The sequence below is a fragment of the Apis cerana genome, linkage group LG16 (assembly GCF_029169275.1).
Source record: "Apis cerana isolate GH-2021 linkage group LG16, AcerK_1.0, whole genome shotgun sequence".
Taxonomy (NCBI): Eukaryota; Metazoa; Arthropoda; class Insecta; order Hymenoptera; family Apidae; genus Apis; species Apis cerana.
This window is the reverse complement of record NC_083867.1, coordinates 7,039,963-7,058,190: the sequence shown is the minus strand read 5'-3', so window position 1 is coordinate 7,058,190 and position 18,228 is coordinate 7,039,963. Positions and strand designations below refer to the sequence as shown.

General features: G+C 27.3%; 3 protein-coding genes across 3 annotated transcripts; 2 read left to right on the top strand and 1 right to left on the bottom strand.

Annotated features, from left to right (window-relative positions):
- The first annotated feature begins 1,568 nt into the window (after positions 1–1,568).
- On the top strand, positions 1,569–8,155 carry LOC107993363 (uncharacterized protein DDB_G0283697-like). The gene is given in 5 exon segments (XM_062086521.1): positions 1,569–1,790; positions 3,805–4,081; positions 4,292–5,338; positions 5,406–8,037; positions 8,039–8,155. Coding segments are annotated over 4 exon segments (3,723 nt in total). The 5' UTR covers positions 1,569–1,790; positions 3,805–4,074; the 3' UTR covers positions 8,076–8,155.
- Positions 8,156–8,609: 454 nt separating this feature from the next.
- Positions 8,610–14,318, top strand: LOC107999782 (beta-galactosidase). Its single transcript, XM_017059808.3, has 10 exons — positions 8,610–9,156; positions 9,736–9,908; positions 10,362–10,512; positions 10,718–10,781; positions 10,883–10,977; positions 11,285–11,512; positions 11,934–12,105; positions 12,767–12,888; positions 13,028–13,435; positions 13,529–14,318. The coding sequence occupies exons 1-10, from the start codon at positions 9,085–9,087 to the stop codon at positions 13,973–13,975; spliced, it is 1,932 nt and encodes a 643-aa protein (XP_016915297.1). The 5' UTR covers positions 8,610–9,084; the 3' UTR covers positions 13,976–14,318.
- Positions 13,788–18,169, bottom strand: LOC107999740 (zinc finger protein 239-like). The gene is made up of 4 exons (XM_017059755.3): positions 16,368–18,169; positions 16,001–16,170; positions 15,205–15,370; positions 13,788–14,612 (listed from the first exon to the last, which is right to left on the bottom strand). Exons 1-4 carry the CDS (start codon positions 16,537–16,539, stop codon positions 14,395–14,397), a joined length of 726 nt encoding a protein of 241 aa, XP_016915244.1. The 5' UTR covers positions 16,540–18,169; the 3' UTR covers positions 13,788–14,394.
- Positions 18,170–18,228: the final 59 nt, after the last annotated feature.

Sequence of the window (18,228 nt, the reverse complement as noted above, 5' to 3'; positions counted from 1 at the left end):
ATTTTTCTAATAATTTATATTCTAAAACGGAAATATTTTCGAAAAATCTACTTTTGAATATGTCGGTATATCTATTTTTAAACTTTAGTTCAAAATAAAGAAAAGATAACATTGTTAATTATTTAATTCGTTGTTGCGCATCTTTTTTTTTTTTACTTTTTCGAATATAAATGGAAGATAAGATAAGAAAAATGAGAGATATGTAAAATTTATCTCTTGGCTAAATTAAAAAGTAGTTAGTAAGAAAAAATAATAAAATAAAATTAATATTTTTCATATTAAATATAAAAGTGTATTTCTTAATTCATATTCTAATTCTAATAATAAATTAAAAATTAAGCAGAATATTTTTTAAATAAAAATAATGTTTATATAAAATGAAAAGAGAGAATAAAATTATTTATATTAAATATCTACATTTGAAAGTATTAAAATCGTAATATATGATTGTCTCCTTCTGAGAATAAAAACTTGTAGCGTTAAATTAATCGTAACAAAAGTTTAATGACCCGCAAAGTTGAAAAATTTGCCTTAAGTAGGATGCGAGTTAATGTAATAACTCTCGAATTGCCACTGTTTAAATGTCCTCGTAATCACCGCCAAGTTGTTTAGTGCAAATTGACAAATGCTGTCCGTTCCTCTAACGTTTGTCAGAAAATAGAAAAAAATACAACGCCCCCATTTTTTTTTAAAAACAGTATGCTGAACTTTATACTATTACTGTTATAATTTTCTTGTAATAATCCAATGATATACATTGAATATAATAACAAAAGATTACATCGAAAGATTATATATTTTTACTATCTTTATTAAACGTAGTTTTATCCTTTCGTAATAATAATAATAACTCGTACAAAGTGCATCAAAATATGAAACTATCTCGTTCCGGAAACGAGAAGAAGAGATTAAGATTAGTAAACAGAATGAAAGAAGAGATTAAGATTAGTAAAGAGATTAAGATTAGTATCTATAATAAAGTCTATAAAATCCTGTTTCTCTTGTAAATCACTTTTAATTAAGATATTTAATGATTGCTAAAATACGCATGTAGTATATATGTGGAAAATAAATTTATTCATCGTTAAATAAGAAAATAAATCGATCAATGATATCAACTATTCATCGTATATATTTCGAAAAGTTGCGTATAAATTGGCAACAAATATCGATATCTTTATTCCTTAACATATTCCTTAAATACATCCTTAATAATTTGAGATGAACTTTTTTATTTTGTAACGTTCATATTGATTCATTTTGATTAATCTTTATTCAGAAACGTTTCAAGTCCTCCATTTAATAGCCTTGTTAACCCAATTTAATAACTTAACAAGTGTCTACGAGATACGAAGATATGAAAAGATACGAGAAAGATTCAAGATAAAGAAAGAATTCGCAAAGATATTATGCTCATCTTACGCTATTAAAAAATAAATAAATAAATAAAATTACGGAAATAAATTCAAGCGATTCGTTTAATTCTGTCCGTAAGTGCGTAACGATTGTTTGCGACACGCGTTTTGATGCATGTTTTCCATTTTGAAACATACAAAAAAGACTTAACATATATCTATATAAATACTTGTATGTATATATCTGATAGATAAGTAGCAATTAAAATGAAACGATATGCGCGTAAAATTTGAATGATCGTTCATTGAAATTCTCAAGGATTTCTCATTTATATAAAAAAAATTATTAGTTGGTGTAACTTTACCACAATAATACGTAATTTTCAAGGATTCTACAATTAATATTTTTTTACAATTATCAGCATTTACAACAAGGTAAATTAAACTTATAATATAAAAATACAATTGATATAAAATTAATGCGATATCTAAAACAATCATGATTGGAAAATTAAAGAAAACATGTTTAGTAATTATTTTTTTTCAAATTCATGATATCGTAAAATTATTGAAAATAATATGATATCGTAAAACTTTATATCACGATTATAGTCAAACGGAAATCTTTTATTCGAAAATAATTAATTTTATTTTTATTTTTAATCTTTGAATTTCTTCGTTCGTAAGTTCGTTTAGAAATTGATTCTCGAATTTGTATACAAAAGCAAACGCGATACGTACCGTACTTATATTAGATTAGTTACTTAAATGCTTAGACATGAATCGAAAATGAAAGTGTCGAAATACAAGAATACGAGACTCGGTTCCACTAGCCCACTTTTATCGACCTCAATTTCTCTCATCTACATCTAGTGTCCACGACCGACTCGAGCGTTTAGTTTTCACTTTCGCTATCGGATGCCGTTGTCTTGACCTGATCAAATTGAGATCCCTATTAATCCAACTTATAATATATAATATATAATCTCCAATGAGTCTCTCTCTCTCTCTCTCTCTCTCTCTCTCTCTCTCTCTCTCTCTCTCTCTCTCTCTCTCTCTCTCTCTCTCTCTACCATTATCTCTCTCTCTCCCTCTCTCTCTCTCTCTCTCTCTCTCTCTCTCTCTCTCTCTCTCTCTCTCTCTCTCTCTCTCTCTCTCTCTCTCTCTCTCTCTCTCTCTCTCTCTCTCTCTCTCTCTCTCTCTCTCTCTCTCTCTCTCTCTCTCTCTCTCTCTCTCTCTCTCTCTCTCTCTCTCTCTCTCTCTCTCTCTCTCTCTCTCTCTCTCTCTCTCTCTCTCTCTCTCTCTCTCTCTCTCTCTCTCTCTCTCTCTCTCTCTCTCTCTCTCTCTCTCTCTCTCTCTCTCTCTCTCTCTCTCTCTCTCTCTCTCTCTCTCTCTCCCTCCCCCCAATCTTAAGGGAAGTAAAATATCCTGGATCAAAATTCACATATTTTATACATTTTATAGCTTCCTGACATAACTTTTTCACGACAGCTTTCGATTTCTACCATTTTCAATAATTTTTTGAATCATGATAAAAATAATATTACATTAAATACGAGATTAATATAAAAAAATAACAAAATTATGAAAAAAATAATTTTACAATAATCGAAATAAAGCATGTATTTTATAAAGCATTTATATTTTACATTGTAGATGGACTTTTTCTTAAAATTTCATTAATTTCATTTTTGAAATTAAAAATTAATTGAAAAAAATTTATTGATAATAATTATAATTATTTATATTATATTTATAATTATTTATATTATAGTTTCAAAAAAAACGAAATAATACGAAGTGATATTATTTCCCTTAAATATTATAGGCGTAAAATATGTTGGTGCTAATTCTATTAGCCGAAATTCAATTATCCTTATATTTTGACTTTCTTGATATATATATTTTGAATCTGAAATTTTGAAAAGAAATATGAATCTACAAAGATTTTATGAATTGTCTCTATAGAAATACCTGTATATATATTTATAGAATCAATTATACATCTAAGTAAATTCTTTAAATTTTCTAAATTTCTCTATTATTTTTATATCTATAATATATACTTCTATATACCATATTAGATACTACTATGAATATTCATATAGATATCTTAAATTAATTTTCAATCGATAATTTTTCCAACTGGCAATAAGAATTGTCTGATTATTATAAAAAATGTCTCGTTTCTTTATTTCATGAATATATTAATAATTATTAAAAAATGTTTATAAAATATTAGTTATCAGTTTCGCAAGTATTATTTAGTATTTAGTAATCAAGTTGTGGAAAAAAATGAATAATTATTTTCAATGAAATAATTCTATCTATCAATGTCGTAAATATAATAGAATTATGAAATATCTATTTTATGAAATATCTATTTATAGTTAACAAAAATTAAAAATGTTTTTATTATTACATCCTCGTAATAAATTCTATTTAACAGATTTCATCATTGGCCTAATGAGTATTATCTATCTGAGAAAGATTTTGATTTCGTTTCTTTTTTTAATGCGTAACAATTGTTTACAATTCGTCATATTCGGAGTATTACATGAGAAATGAGATGAATCATTATAATAATAGCTATAAATTTTATACGATAAGAGAAAATTATCTGAAAGCAACGATATAAAAGGACGAAAAATTTAATGGAACAGTAAAAAGTAAGAACAAGTGTCGTCGAAGAAGATTTGTGTATAAAAGTTTGAAGAAAATGAAAGGTAATTTAATAAGAAATTAAGTATATGTACTTAATAAATGAAAAGTATAAATATTTTAAATTAAATTTAAATTTTAAAATGAAAAAATAGAATCCCGAATAAAAAAAAATCTTTCGTTTACGATTAAAAAATATTAATCGTATCTTTGTGTTGTTTGTTATAAGATATATATATATTATTCGATTCATTGATTCATTGATTAATTAACAGGTATCATTACCATTTTGCTCATCTTTTCCATTGATGCTTACACGCATGGCGCTCCTATCGACGAATCGGAATGGGTGTTCGCGATCGGAAAACTCGGAAGGGAAGGAAACTCGAAGGAGAAGAATCCATTTATTTGGATGCACAATTCTGAACGGAAAAGAAATGGATCGAACGTGGAATATCTACAATGGCTCGTGAAAAATTGGAAAGATAACGGCGAGAAGAATAGAAAGAAAGATAGGGAGAAATCTTTTGTTTCTTTAAATTTATCACAATTAAAAAATAACTCTGATTCTTTCGATACCAGCTTTGATTCTGAACAAATAAAATTGAGAATTTTATCTGATAAGAAGAAATGGAATTCCGTGGGGATAAATTCGAATGAAGAGCAGGAGGAGGAAGAAGAAGAGGAAGAATCTATGGAAAAAATGTCTGAGTTAAGTATTCGCAAAAAAAAATATTCCAACGAAAAAGATTCTCGTGAAAGAAATTCTGATAAAAATGATCATCATGAAAATAATAATTTTTCCGAATCGTGGAATATGACGGATGAAACTGATTCGAATTCGTCTGAAAAATCAAATAAATATTTCGATTCGAGAGAAAAAAAGAGGAAACGTGATTCAGAGGAATACGATAGTCGCAAAAGTTCGAGTTCTGGTTCCAGTTCGTGGGAATTTGATAGCAATGAGGAAAAATTCAATAATTATTTAAAAGATTTGTTAAAGGAAAACCAACATTATAAGGAAATAACCGAAATGTTGAAAAATTACAAAACAAATGTTTATTACGAGAAATTGTACGAATGGAATAAAGTCAAGTATCTGGAATGGAGAAAAAATATAAAATTGAAGAATAAAATATTGAACGAAAAGGAAAATTTAAGTATGGAGATATTAAGGAGAATTTGTAACGCATCGATCAACATTAAACGTAAAGAAAATCGATTAAAAGACTGCATAGGATCTTACATATCTACGAAGGATGAATTTAATTTTACAACGGATTTATCGTTGGTCCATTTTCAAGATATGGATATTAAAACAGGTAAGATGTTTATTAGATTTTGTTTCATAACTGCACAAATATAATCGATCGTTTGATGTTTCGATAGATGGTGAAGAATTGTCTCCTAACAAAAGTTCCGATAATGGACATGTACATACAACCAAAGGAATGAAAAATTCTTCGACAAACGAAGAAAAATCTTTTCATAATGGAAACAGAGATGAAACTATTGACGGTGAACAAAAAGAAAAAGAACAACAACAACAAGAAACAAAGTCTGGTTCGCGAAAAAATAAAATAGATAACGATAAAAAGCCAACAGATCGAAATCTTGATAATTTAACACAATTAATATGGTCTTCGCAGATTGGGACAGAAGAAAGAACACAAATAGCGAAAGATGGAAACTTGACAAATTTTGAAAACGATACGAATAGATCGGAAGAATCGAATATAATTTGGAGTACAACTCCTCGTAAATATTTACAAACCGAATCTTCTGAAGCATCGAAAAATCGATCAACGATTTTCGAAGTATCGATTTCGAATAATGATCGAAACAACGATTTGGATAAGAGTACAGTACCGAGCAATAATGGAAATGAATATATACGACAATTCGACAAAACCGAGTCAAATGGATCAGAGGATTTAAATATTAATGAATCCACGGTGATTTCGACAAATCAACAAACAATTTCCCGATCAACTTCACGAATTGAAGCTTCTACGATATGGACGAAAGATGGACCATCTACAATATCAAGTATCAAATTCGAAAGAATTGATAACAACAATAATTTTACTACATCCAGCGATATTAACTTTACAATTGCAACAAGCAACGATATAAGTAATAATGAATCGTTCAATGGCGATAATAACGTACAGCGAAATCCTAGTTCCGATAAGTCTAACGAATTAAGAAATGAAGAAACGATAGAAGCATCGAGTAGGATACCAGATGCATCATCATTATCATCTGTATATCAAACAGAAAATTCTCAAGTAGCAACTTCAACGATATCTATAGATGCGAATAACGAGCAAATAGCAACTTCTACTTCGCAAACTCTAAATTCTAGTGATTTTGGAGATCAGATGATGGAAACGTGGAGTCAAGAATTGAGAACAAACTATATCGATAATGTTTCGATTACCGCGAATATTAATATTGAAATCAATACTGTTCGGACTGAGAATGAAACGAATACTGTCGATTTGAATGTAGCGAATACTCAAACAGCTTCAAATTCGACGATAGAAAAAGTAGTATCAACTGAAACTTTAAGCCCTGAATCAAAAATAACATTTATCGATGTATCGAGTAATAATGAAAAAACTGATACGGATAAAGCAAACGGTATTTTAGAAAATAAATCAACTACCGATGCTAATGGATGGACAAGTCTAGGTAACAGCGAATCACCGACTACAAGAGAAGACGAAGAAACGACGATAAATTATCAAACTGATGATTCGATTGTGACAAGAAAAGAAGAGGAAGCTGAAGCGTCAAACTCGCAAACGGAAACAATTTTTCGTGATGATAACAGCAACGAACAGAATGTTAACGTAATTACAGTCGAATCGAATAAAACTTTGATAGAAGATGATAATTTAATTATTAGCGATATTAATGAACAAACAGATTCAATTGTTGAAACGATAAGCGATAATGAATCTACTACGAAAGATGCACAAATAACATCTTTCTTCCAAACTGAAAAGTTTGATATATTCAAAACGGAACGATCGATCGATGATCAATCTAAAACTACCAATCTTCTCAATGTTATCACGAATAATGGAAACAATGAAACTGATGACAATTCCACCAGTATTGACGAATCAATGATTGAAAGAGAAGAAATAACGACACTTTCTTCGGAAAATTTTATCACTACTGAAATAACAACTCAAACAATATCTTCGCAATTACCAGAAATAATTATCGAAAATGGCGATGATATATTTGAAAATAGAAATGATAAGAATATTTCTGAAATTACAACTTTGGAAAATTTACAAATGACATCGTTTTCTATGCAAACTGAAAAATCTAATACAAGTGAAACATCTATCCAAACGGGAATAGATTCAACCGCTTCCACAAATGAAATAGAAGAAGTAGAAGCATTTTCTTCGAATAGTAAAAATTCTACCGTTACGGAAGCAGAATTGACAACTGTAAAATTATCTTCAAAGTTAGAAAATGAATTCGTAACTTTAGAAAATATAGAAACAACATCGTCTTTTCTTCAAACGCTTTCGAGTAAAACTGAAGCAAACGAACCAATCGAAGCATCGAGTACTCGGACTGAAATGATTCTTGTTGATAACAGCACCATTAATATAAACGATAGAACAAACAAAACGAGCAATAATTTGAAAGATAAAGAAAAATCAACTAGTAATATTGATAAAACAGATTCAAATAAATTTACAACTTTGAAAGATATCGAATCTGATTATTCATCCAGTGGATATGATAATACTACAGAAGCGAAAGCTCAAACTGTAGAACTAGAAATAATCGTTTCTGATAGCAATGGCACTAAAACGGATAATTTCATAATCGTTGATAATAGCAATATTTTGGATCTTTTTAATAGCAACGTGAAAATAAATTCCAATGTTAAAGAGCCAAATACACCAATAACGGATACTCAAATATATAACACAGTAATTTCAAAAGCAGTTACATCAGCTGAATTAATTGTAAATTCAAATCCCGAATCTTCTAAATGAAATACCTATAAAGCGGGGATATTGATCCAATTGATCCAACAAATATTGTAAACAAAGTCGATATTGATTAAAATTATAAACTAATACATTACATTGATATGTAAATTGTATTTTAATTATTTTATTTATTTTAAAAGTAATTATTAATTATTTTTAATGTTTTTTCTCAATGATTAAAATCTCTCTCTCTCTCTCTCTCTCTCTCTCTCTCTCTCTCTCTCTCTCTCTATATATATATATATATATATATATATATATTAATTATATTAAATTATATAAAAGTATTGTTAATTTGCGACTAAAACTATTTTATTATTATTAAGAATAAATAATGGAAGATAAATAATTAAAATAATTAAAATTAATATATCTTTTTTGTCGCGTACACAAATATTATTATCAGTTTAAACTACTTTATTATTACATTCGTTTCGTGAAAAAAATATATGATGTATGTACGATACAATAAACAAAGCAAGATAGAGAGATATTGGTATTATCACGAAGCTAGTTGTTGTGATGATCGTAACAGATCGGTGGCGTAACGAGTGTCCATTGTTCACCAACCGGTGGGTAAGTTTCGTGACGGCATGGCAGTCATGCTGAAGCGATCGGTCGGTACAGTGTCCGTGACACGTTCTATATCGGTCAGTGATATCTCGACTTGTCCTCGATCGGGTCAAAGTGCGCATTTACGGCTCTCGAATAAACGCAACCAGTCGTGTCGACAAACTGGAACGACAAACCGCTCTTGCTCCTTTACTTCATTCGATTCAATACGTCCGAACTCGATAATAATCGAATAAATAGTTATTCGCATGCCTGTTGTATTGAATAAAAGGCACACGTCCGAAATGCCGCTATTTGAAATCCAATAAAATAATCGATCGATTTTTGCTCGCTCAGTGAATCTTTAATGAGATCTCGTTTTTTGATTTATTTGAACGAATGCTATCGATGATTTTATTAATTAATGTGTGTTCGGATTGAAGTACAGGTAAGCAGATGGTAGATTATAAGATTTGGTTAACGAGATGTGGCTAGTTTTGTTGACCTTGGCAGTGACGAGTACTCTGGGAGAAGTGGTAAATGTTCATGTGAACAATGTAAGTAATATTTCTTATTTCTTTATTTTCTTTTTATAAAATATATCGATTCGATATAGAATATAATCGAATCGATAGATTTTATTAATTGATACTATTTTGTGAGAAAATTCGAAAAAAGTATTTTTTTTATATATTTTTTTTCTTATATATATATTTGGAATGTGTATATTACGATTATTTTTTTTAAAAAAAGTTTTTAAAACGAAATTTAAACTTTTCACATTTAATCTTAATAATAAATATAATAAGAATTATTAATAATTGAAACTGAATTATATAATAATGTATTTTTGATATCAGCTCTTTCGGTATATTTCTTATTCGTCATTTGATATCGATCAATTAGTTACATTTAAAATATTTTATTAAAATAAAATTTAACGAGTATATACGTACGTATAACGTTATATACATATATATATATATATATATTGAAATTAGCGTAATAATAATAATCTTTCATAGAAAAGATTTAAAAAAAAGTCGTCAAATTTTCATCAGATTTTCATCGTTCGTAAATACTTGCAGATTTAATCGATTAATCGATCGAATCTATTACAAAATTTGCAATTTCAGAATACGCAATGGAAATTCGGATTCGAAGTCGATTACGAGAACGATCGTTTTCTATTGGATGGAAAACCTTTTCGATACGTTTCCGGCAGTTTTCACTATTTTCGAACTCCTAGGCAATATTGGAGAGATCGTTTCAAAAAAATTAGAGCGGCCGGATTAAATGCCGTTTCAACGTAAGTTATTTTTCTCACGTTTTCAAAAACTTTCAACGATTCGTTCAATTATTTCACGTTTTTGAAAATGACGAGAACAAACTATATGATAAATCATGTGATATATATTTCTTTTTAAAAATCGCTATTCGCTTTATATATGTGATTATTTAACTTATATTTAATATATCCTGATATATATCGCATCGGAAAAATTATCTTTTTAATTGGTTTTCTTCAATCTATCGATCTCCTATCCTTCTTCAACGAAACAATATTGTCGATAATATATTTATATAACTTTTTATAAAATTTAATAGATTTAATAGATTTGTCATATATTTTCGCACAAGAATTTTTGGATTTAGATGTTGTTTCTTTTTTTCAAACTAAATATCATATCGGATGAAAAGAATTGGACTCGATTATCACGTTTCCCTCGTCTTCGTTTAGTTTTCACAATTTTGTCTACAGTTACGTGGAATGGAGTCTTCATCAACCGAGTGAAAATGAATGGTATTGGACGGGTAATGCGGATTTAGTAGAATTTTTAAACATTGCTCAAGAAGAAGATTTGTTCGTTCTTTTGAGACCAGGCCCTTATATTTGCGCGGAGCGAGATTTTGCAAGTATTTCATTGAAATTATTTATATCTTACTTAAATCAAAAGAATTTGCGTACGATATAATTTGAATATACAATATATACACATTATTATATATTAATAATATTTATAATTTTAAGAAATAATTTTTATCAACGATGAATCGATTTTTAAAAATGATTTCTTCGTATTATTCTTATGATATTTATAGTACATATTCATTTAGGGTGGTCTTCCTTACTGGTTAATGACACGAGTACCAGATATAAAATTACGTACAAACGATCCACGTAAGAATTTTTAATTCTGAATTTATTTATTCCAATTCCAATAAATATTTACTCCCTTGAAAATTTATTTTTACCATCGTAATGTTTCTTTCGTTTTCTAGGATACATGAAATATGTGGAAACATATTTAAATGAAGTATTTAAAAGAGTTATTCCCTATCTCAGAGGAAATGGAGGACCTATAATAATGGTTCAGGTAGTGAATACTAAATAAATGGAATATCTTTCTTTTCTTTTTTTTATTTCTAATATCGATAATGTTTTCACAATTATCTGTCTAAGAAAAATGTAAATTTATTTCTCTTTTTTTTAAAAATTTAATTTCATTTATATTTAACGACATTAGAAAATTAAAACATTTTGCGAAATAAAATATTTTCACATGGAAAAAATATATTGTTACATATTTGAAATCGATCAACTGCAAATTCAATGATAAGAATAAAATATTATAAATTGTTTATCAATATTATATTAATAATCGAATTTTGATAATGTCTTAGGTGGAAAATGAATACGGAAGTTACTCGTGCGATAAAGAATATTTACATCGTCTGAGAGATATAATGAAACGGAAAATTGGTACAAAGGCGCTTTTATATACAACAGATGGATCAAATATAAATATGTTGAATTGTGGTTCTATATCAGGTGTTTATACAACTATCGATTTTGGAACTAATGCGAACGTGACAAAAAGTTTTGAAATAATGCGTCTGTATCAACCGCGAGTAAGTAATTGAACGATCGATAATTGAAACAATTTTTAATTTGAAAAATTAGAAACGTATCTATACGTTTCTAACAAAACTTACATATAGAAATCGCAAATGTAATGTAAAATTGTTATATATATTATATCAAAATGAAAATATTTTTCTTCAAGTTTATTGTTAAAGACGTTTATTATTAAAGAATATCAAGTTATTGCATTATGTAAGATCATAAAGATCGTAAGACAATCGCACACACACACACACACACGAAATATACGTAATTGGGATACGTAATTGTTGTGTGTCGCATATTTTAAATAAAATAAAGTATAATAATATTATTAAAAAATATTGTCGAAAAAAACAAAAGAATAAAATATAATTATAACGATTATTAAAATTATTTAAAATGATTAATTTTATTTTTTTTTTTTAGGGCCCATTAGTAAATTCGGAATTTTATCCTGGATGGTTGACACATTGGCAAGAACCATTTCAAAGAGTAAATGTTACATTAGTTGCAAAAACTTTAAATCAAATGCTGTCTTTGGGTGCTTCTGTTAATATTTATATGTTTTATGGTGGAACGAATTTTGGTTACACTGCTGGTTAGTAAATCTTTCCTAAGATTTTATTCTGAACTCTTATTTGCAAAATTTTGTTTAAAAATAACGTTTAAATAGCAACACGCAAAAAAATTTAATTTATTTTATTATCGAAATTTCATTATCAAAATATTCAACCAAGATATTGAAATAAAAAAAATATTAATAAAAAGTTGGATAAACAATGATTAAAAATTTCTTTTATGAATATTGTAAGATATGTTATATTTGTGCAATTTAAAATGTTTGCCTTTTTAAAAATCATTCGTATCTCAAAATCATAATCCGATCAGAAACATATAATTCATTACATATAATCATTATATGAATAGAGAATATCTTGCAAAATGTATATAATCTATCCGTGAAAAGATACTTAAATCTAATAACATATATAAAATTATAATATAAACAAATATGTATAAATTTTAAATATAATATATAAATATAATTTTCGATTGCTTTGTAATAGTTTTTATAATCTTTATAATAATGATTTTATGAATTAAGATTAAGATTAAATAAATTGATCTTAGATTCAAGATTACGTCGTACATTACTGTGCAACGATATAAATACTATATTTTGCAAGACATTTTATACTATAATCCATGTATATATATGTATTGATTTAACGTTAAGTATTAAACGTACGATTCCATAGGTGCTAATGGTGGCGAAAATGCATATAATCCACAACTTACTTCCTATGATTATGACGCTCCGTTAACCGAAGCTGGTGATCCAACATCAAAATATTTCGAGATTCGGAATATCGTATCTAAGGTACTTATGTTTTTTAATCTTTAATTATATTTTGTTCTTAAAAAATTATTACATATAATATATACTTATTATATACTCACACACACACACACGCATACGCACGCACGCACGTACGCACGCACATATATATTTATTATAGTATTTGCCACTGCCAAACGTGTCACTTCCAACAGTGTCTCCGAAAGGAGATTACGGTTCGATTCTATTGTCGCCAATCCTGAAATTATTCGAACCTCAAGGTCGACAATTATTCGGAACAATTATCGTCCAAGGATCGCATCCACTAACGTTCGAAGCGTTGGGATTATCTCATTGGTTGGTATTGTACGAGACTGACATAATACATAGCCCTAAGGATCCTGCGATTCTGCACGCAAAAGTTCGAGATAGAGCATTAGTCTATGTAGATGATCACTTGGTTGGAACTTTAAGTCGTACCAGTAACATCTATCATTTGAGTATAGAGGAGCCTTATGGACAAAAACTGAAATTATTGATCGAGAATCAAGGAAGATTAAATTATGGAAATGGACTTCGTGATTTTAAGGTCTCTATCTCTTTTTTTTAATAAGTAAAAACAAACAGTAAAAGTATAATATAAATTATAAGCTTCATTTATTGAATATTTTTCATTTACTAGGGAGTCACAAATGTATCTCTAAACAATATTCCCCTTGGACCTTGGAGAATGACTGGATTTTTGCTGGACAGCGTCAACCCGCTTATTAACGTCAATTCCAACATATCCGTAAGCGGAACTCTTCATGATGGTCCAGTCATACTTCGAGGAACTTTTTCGATCTCTGACCAACCGATGGACACGTATTTAAACACTGATGGTTGGGGCAAAGGAGTTGCTTTCGTGAATGGACACAATTTAGGTCGATACTGGCCGTTGGTTGGTCCTCAAATAACTCTTTATATTCCTGCATCTTTTTTAAGAATAGGCGAAAATGAGATAGTGTTAGTCGAATTGGAATACGTACCAAGCAGCGAGAAAATTAAATTGCAAAAGGAACCGATACTCGACTTCGGTCAATATTCAAATAACGGAGATAATTCGAATGATATACGTGTTTTGGTTTGATCGATTTTTAATCTCCTTTCTTTTTCTTTAAAATATTATTCAAACTATCTATATTATTGTTTAATGAGAAACTGTGCGAACATAAATAAACAAATAAATAAATAAATAAATGAAAAATACCATTACATTTTATATCATCTCTAAAGTATGATACTTCTTAATGAATATTATTATCATGCGCATACCTTATTTTATCCTTATTATTGTTATTTAAGGAGAATTAAAATTAACGATATAATAATTAATTAACGATAATGATACAGTTTTAAACGCGACATTATAATTTTATTATATTTGTTAGTACAATTTATATAATAAATAAAATTTACTCGCATATATCTTATTTTATCTTTCGCTTCAAATGATTCATTTTCAATATTTATCACTTTAAAAAACAAATCAATTATTTTATTATATTTTCAATAGTGGAATGGTACCCATGAAGTCCAAGAATAAATTGCGGGAAATTGATTTTTAGTCACTTCTTCGAAAGTAAGTGCAGTTATCGTTGCTTTGTTATTTTCTACGTTTAAACAATTAACGATATTTCGATTTAGTACATTAAAATCGTGTGATCGTAAATTATTCATCATAGAAAATTGTTTTTTGCATATATTACAATGATACGATCGATTTCCTGAAAAGAATAATTAATAATTTCTTTCTAATTTTTCTTTTCTTTTTTATAAAATAATAATTTATTCTAATTTTTAAAAAAATCAATAAAATAGTTGCTTATATTTCTTATATCCGATGTTCAAACGGACCGAGAAGAAATTGGATCGGATTGGTTCGATTCAGCTCGGCTCATATCCCGAAAATATCCGAAAATTTGGGAATTTCAAAGATTTTTAAAAATATCAAATTGCTCTAAAATTTTAAGGAACTAAACAATATTTTTAGAATAAGTCAAATTAAAAGGATAATCCCAAAATTTTCAAAAATTTCATGATATCTAAGAAGTGAGAAATTCCAAATTTTCGGGAATCCTGACAATCTTACCCACAATCACAAAATAATTTCGAGAATTCGAGATCCAATCGAGTTTTCGATCCAACTTGACATTTTCGAATTCTCGCATGTTTCTAAAAATAGATAAATCTATCTTTTTATTGACTTATTTATTTATTTTATTGACTAATTATTATTCTTTTTTTAATTTGTAAAGTGTTAAAAATCCGTGAAAAATTATAAATACTTGTCATTAATATTTAATTAATATTAATTACCTGCGTGCACTTGCATATGATGATGTAGAGCTCCAGGTTTGCAAAATCCCCGATTACAAACCGAACATCGAATAGGCCAATTACCACTATGAGAATATCCATGGGCCCTTAAATCACCAGGGGTTGGAAAAGAACGATCGCATTCGTTGCATTTATGAGGTTTTTCCTACATATACATATCATGATTGCAAATTGGTAAATTATTATCATTATTATATCAGTTTTAAATATGCTATCTTAATGTCGTTGCCTTATGATATATCATTTATAACAAAAAAAAATAAAAAATGATTTAATTATTATATTTATGATAACATTTCATATAACTAAAGATATTTAATAATTAAAAGAAATACGTATAATAAAATATATATATTAGAAATTACATATATATATATATTATATTCAGATTATAAAAAACAATTATTAATTTTTAAATTGTTAATAAAATTGTGTAGATTGTTTTATATTATAAAATATATATTTATAAAAATAATGTCATCGCAATGTTATATTTCTTTTCTTATTTGAAATTAATATAGTAAATCAACTATTTACTATATATATTTCAACAAAGATATTGGATATCATTTGAAAGGTAAAATAAATTATCTATTAGATTTCTCCCACCGTAATCTATCACCGTTTATTTTACCATTAATTTTACTTATATATAATAAATGATCCACATAATTTATTATTGTAATTAAACGATTTAATATTACCTTTATGTTTTATGCTATTCATAAGATGTTGAAAAATATCTTAACAACTTTAAAATAGCATTAATAAAAACCTTATAATGAGTCATTCGATGATAATATAAATTCGATGAAGCCGTGAAACATTTCCCGCAAATGAGACATTTGTGTGGCCGTTCTCCAGTATGTATTCTAACGTGTGTATTCAACGAACTACTTGTACTGAACATTTTTCCACACACAGTGCAACCATGTGGTTTTTCACCTATTAATCGTGTATAATTTTTCATTCCATTGTAATTCAATTTTATTTCTATAATAACTTACTATTGTTTAAATATTTAAAAAAAATAACTATAAATATAATTATATTCAAATTTTTAAATTATAATTGATCGATATCTGAAGAATTATAAATTAATATTAATTAAATTAATAATAATAAAATTTAATTACACTAACCTGTATGCGTTCGTAGATGCCTTTTAAGCAAAGACGGTCTGTCAAAGTTTTTGCCACACGTTTGACAAGATAAACAAGATTTTTGAAACTTTGATGAATTTAATAAATTTATTTTCCTTTCGGAACTTCGACAGCTCAAATCTAAAGGCATTTCTTGCACTATGTTGCACATTGTTTTATTTAATAATAAAATTACGAAATATAAATCATAATTTATTTTAAAATATATCTTTATTTCAAACAGCGAAGCTCATGTTAATTGATATTCTAACAATTTAAACGATTCATTCAAAATATTTAAGCAATTCATTGCAAAATCGAAATATATATATTACAATATTTTATTAATACAATGTTACAATTTATTTTTATATGTATATATGTATAAAAGTATGTAAGTAATTGAATGAAAAAATTTAACATTCTAACAAATTGGAAAATATTATTTATTCAATTATGTTTGATTCTTACCAGACATTACAAACTTTTTGCAAATTTTCTTTTAAAGACAATTTTATATTTTAAATTTCTTTTAATTAGTTAAAAATTCCATAAAATTTAATACTAAAGATAAAATTTCCCGCACTTCACCAAAGAATCCAAACATGAAGGAGGATAAATTTGAATTAGATGCTTACTACCCCAAACAGATGCTACCGATCACAAGTGAGAAAGAGGGTTGTAACTACGAAGGCGCATGTCGAGAGGCGGTATTTTTTTCTGGAGGGCGGAGTTTGATAAATGCATCTTCTTATAATGTATCTCATCATCTTAATACATTATATATAAGTATTTATTTGCAAACATCTTTTATCATGAATCTACTACAGATATATTTAATATATTAACAACTATGCAATAATACAAAATTGTTTTGAAAAATTTAAAAAAAATACAAAATTGATAATCTTTATTCTTTTTTTTTTTTTTAGTTTTCTTTTTTCAGATATATTCTATTTACTCTTTACGTTAATATCCGTTAATAATTATTTACAAATAATAGGTAATCATAATTAATTGTTTATTATATAGTAAATATTAAAATTGAAATATATAATGAATAATGATCCAAATATAAATACGGGATTAAATATTTTTAAAACACATATGGGATGAAAATATATAAAATGCCTTTTTTTGAAAAGTAAATATTAGTAAATGTAAATATTTTATCGCGTGAAATTTTTATGCCCAAATTAAAGATGATGAAAATTTTTAAATATATAAAAAATTAATATAATATAATGGCATTACGAATATAGTATATTAAATAAAAATAATATATTGTCACTCCATATGATTTCTTCTATTATTCTATAGCGTGAATTGATACGATTCACAAGAATATTAAAATGACATCGCAAATAATACTTTTATCAAATAAAAGTAAAAACCATGCAAAAATTTACTTGTAATATACATTTTTTTTAAAATAATTTAAAAAATAATATTCTTTCATAATGTCCAATAATTTCAATAATCGCATTTATTGTTTATAGTTTTTCTCTATTAAAATATTTCTTATAATAAAATATACTAAGTATTGAGAATATTTAAATAAATAAATGATTTGGAATAACGCTTAATTATCTTAATAGAACGATACGTATTTCAATGGTAACGCTACGTCATGATATTGACAATTTTTCACGGCGTTCTACAAAAGGTGAGATAATTTGTTGTATGGCATTGGGATGCCAAATATGTTCTGCAACGTCATTCCCTCGTTTGTCATCCGAGAGGATATTAACGCTATAGTATCATTGCAAATCGCTTCTTCATCGATTACAATACCAGTAATAACACCTCAATTTATACCATGTATATCGAAATATAACCGTGGAAAATCGATTTTTAAGAT

What these genes read in the sequence shown, in the direction of transcription:
- LOC107999740 (XM_017059755.3), bottom strand. Translation starts at nt 16,539, where the DNA reads ATGTGCAACATAGTGCAAGAAATGCCTTTAGATTTGAGCTGTCGAAGT. An exon ending in GCATCTACGAACGCATACAG is followed by an intron (nt 16,171 to 16,367) that starts GTTAGTGTAATT and finishes CACGATTAATAG; the next exon opens with GTGAAAAACCACATGGTTGC. An exon ending in ATCGAATGACTCATTATAAG is followed by an intron (nt 15,371 to 16,000) that starts GTTTTTATTAAT and finishes ATGTATATGTAG; the next exon opens with GAAAAACCTCATAAATGCAA.
- LOC107999782 (XM_017059808.3), top strand. Translation starts at nt 9,085, where the DNA reads ATGTGGCTAGTTTTGTTGACCTTGGCAGTGACGAGTACTCTGGGAGAA. An exon ending in GGATTAAATGCCGTTTCAAC is followed by an intron (nt 9,909 to 10,361) that starts GTAAGTTATTTT and finishes TTTTGTCTACAG; the next exon opens with TTACGTGGAATGGAGTCTTC. An exon ending in TTTGCGCGGAGCGAGATTTT is followed by an intron (nt 10,513 to 10,717) that starts GCAAGTATTTCA and finishes ATATTCATTTAG; the next exon opens with GGTGGTCTTCCTTACTGGTT.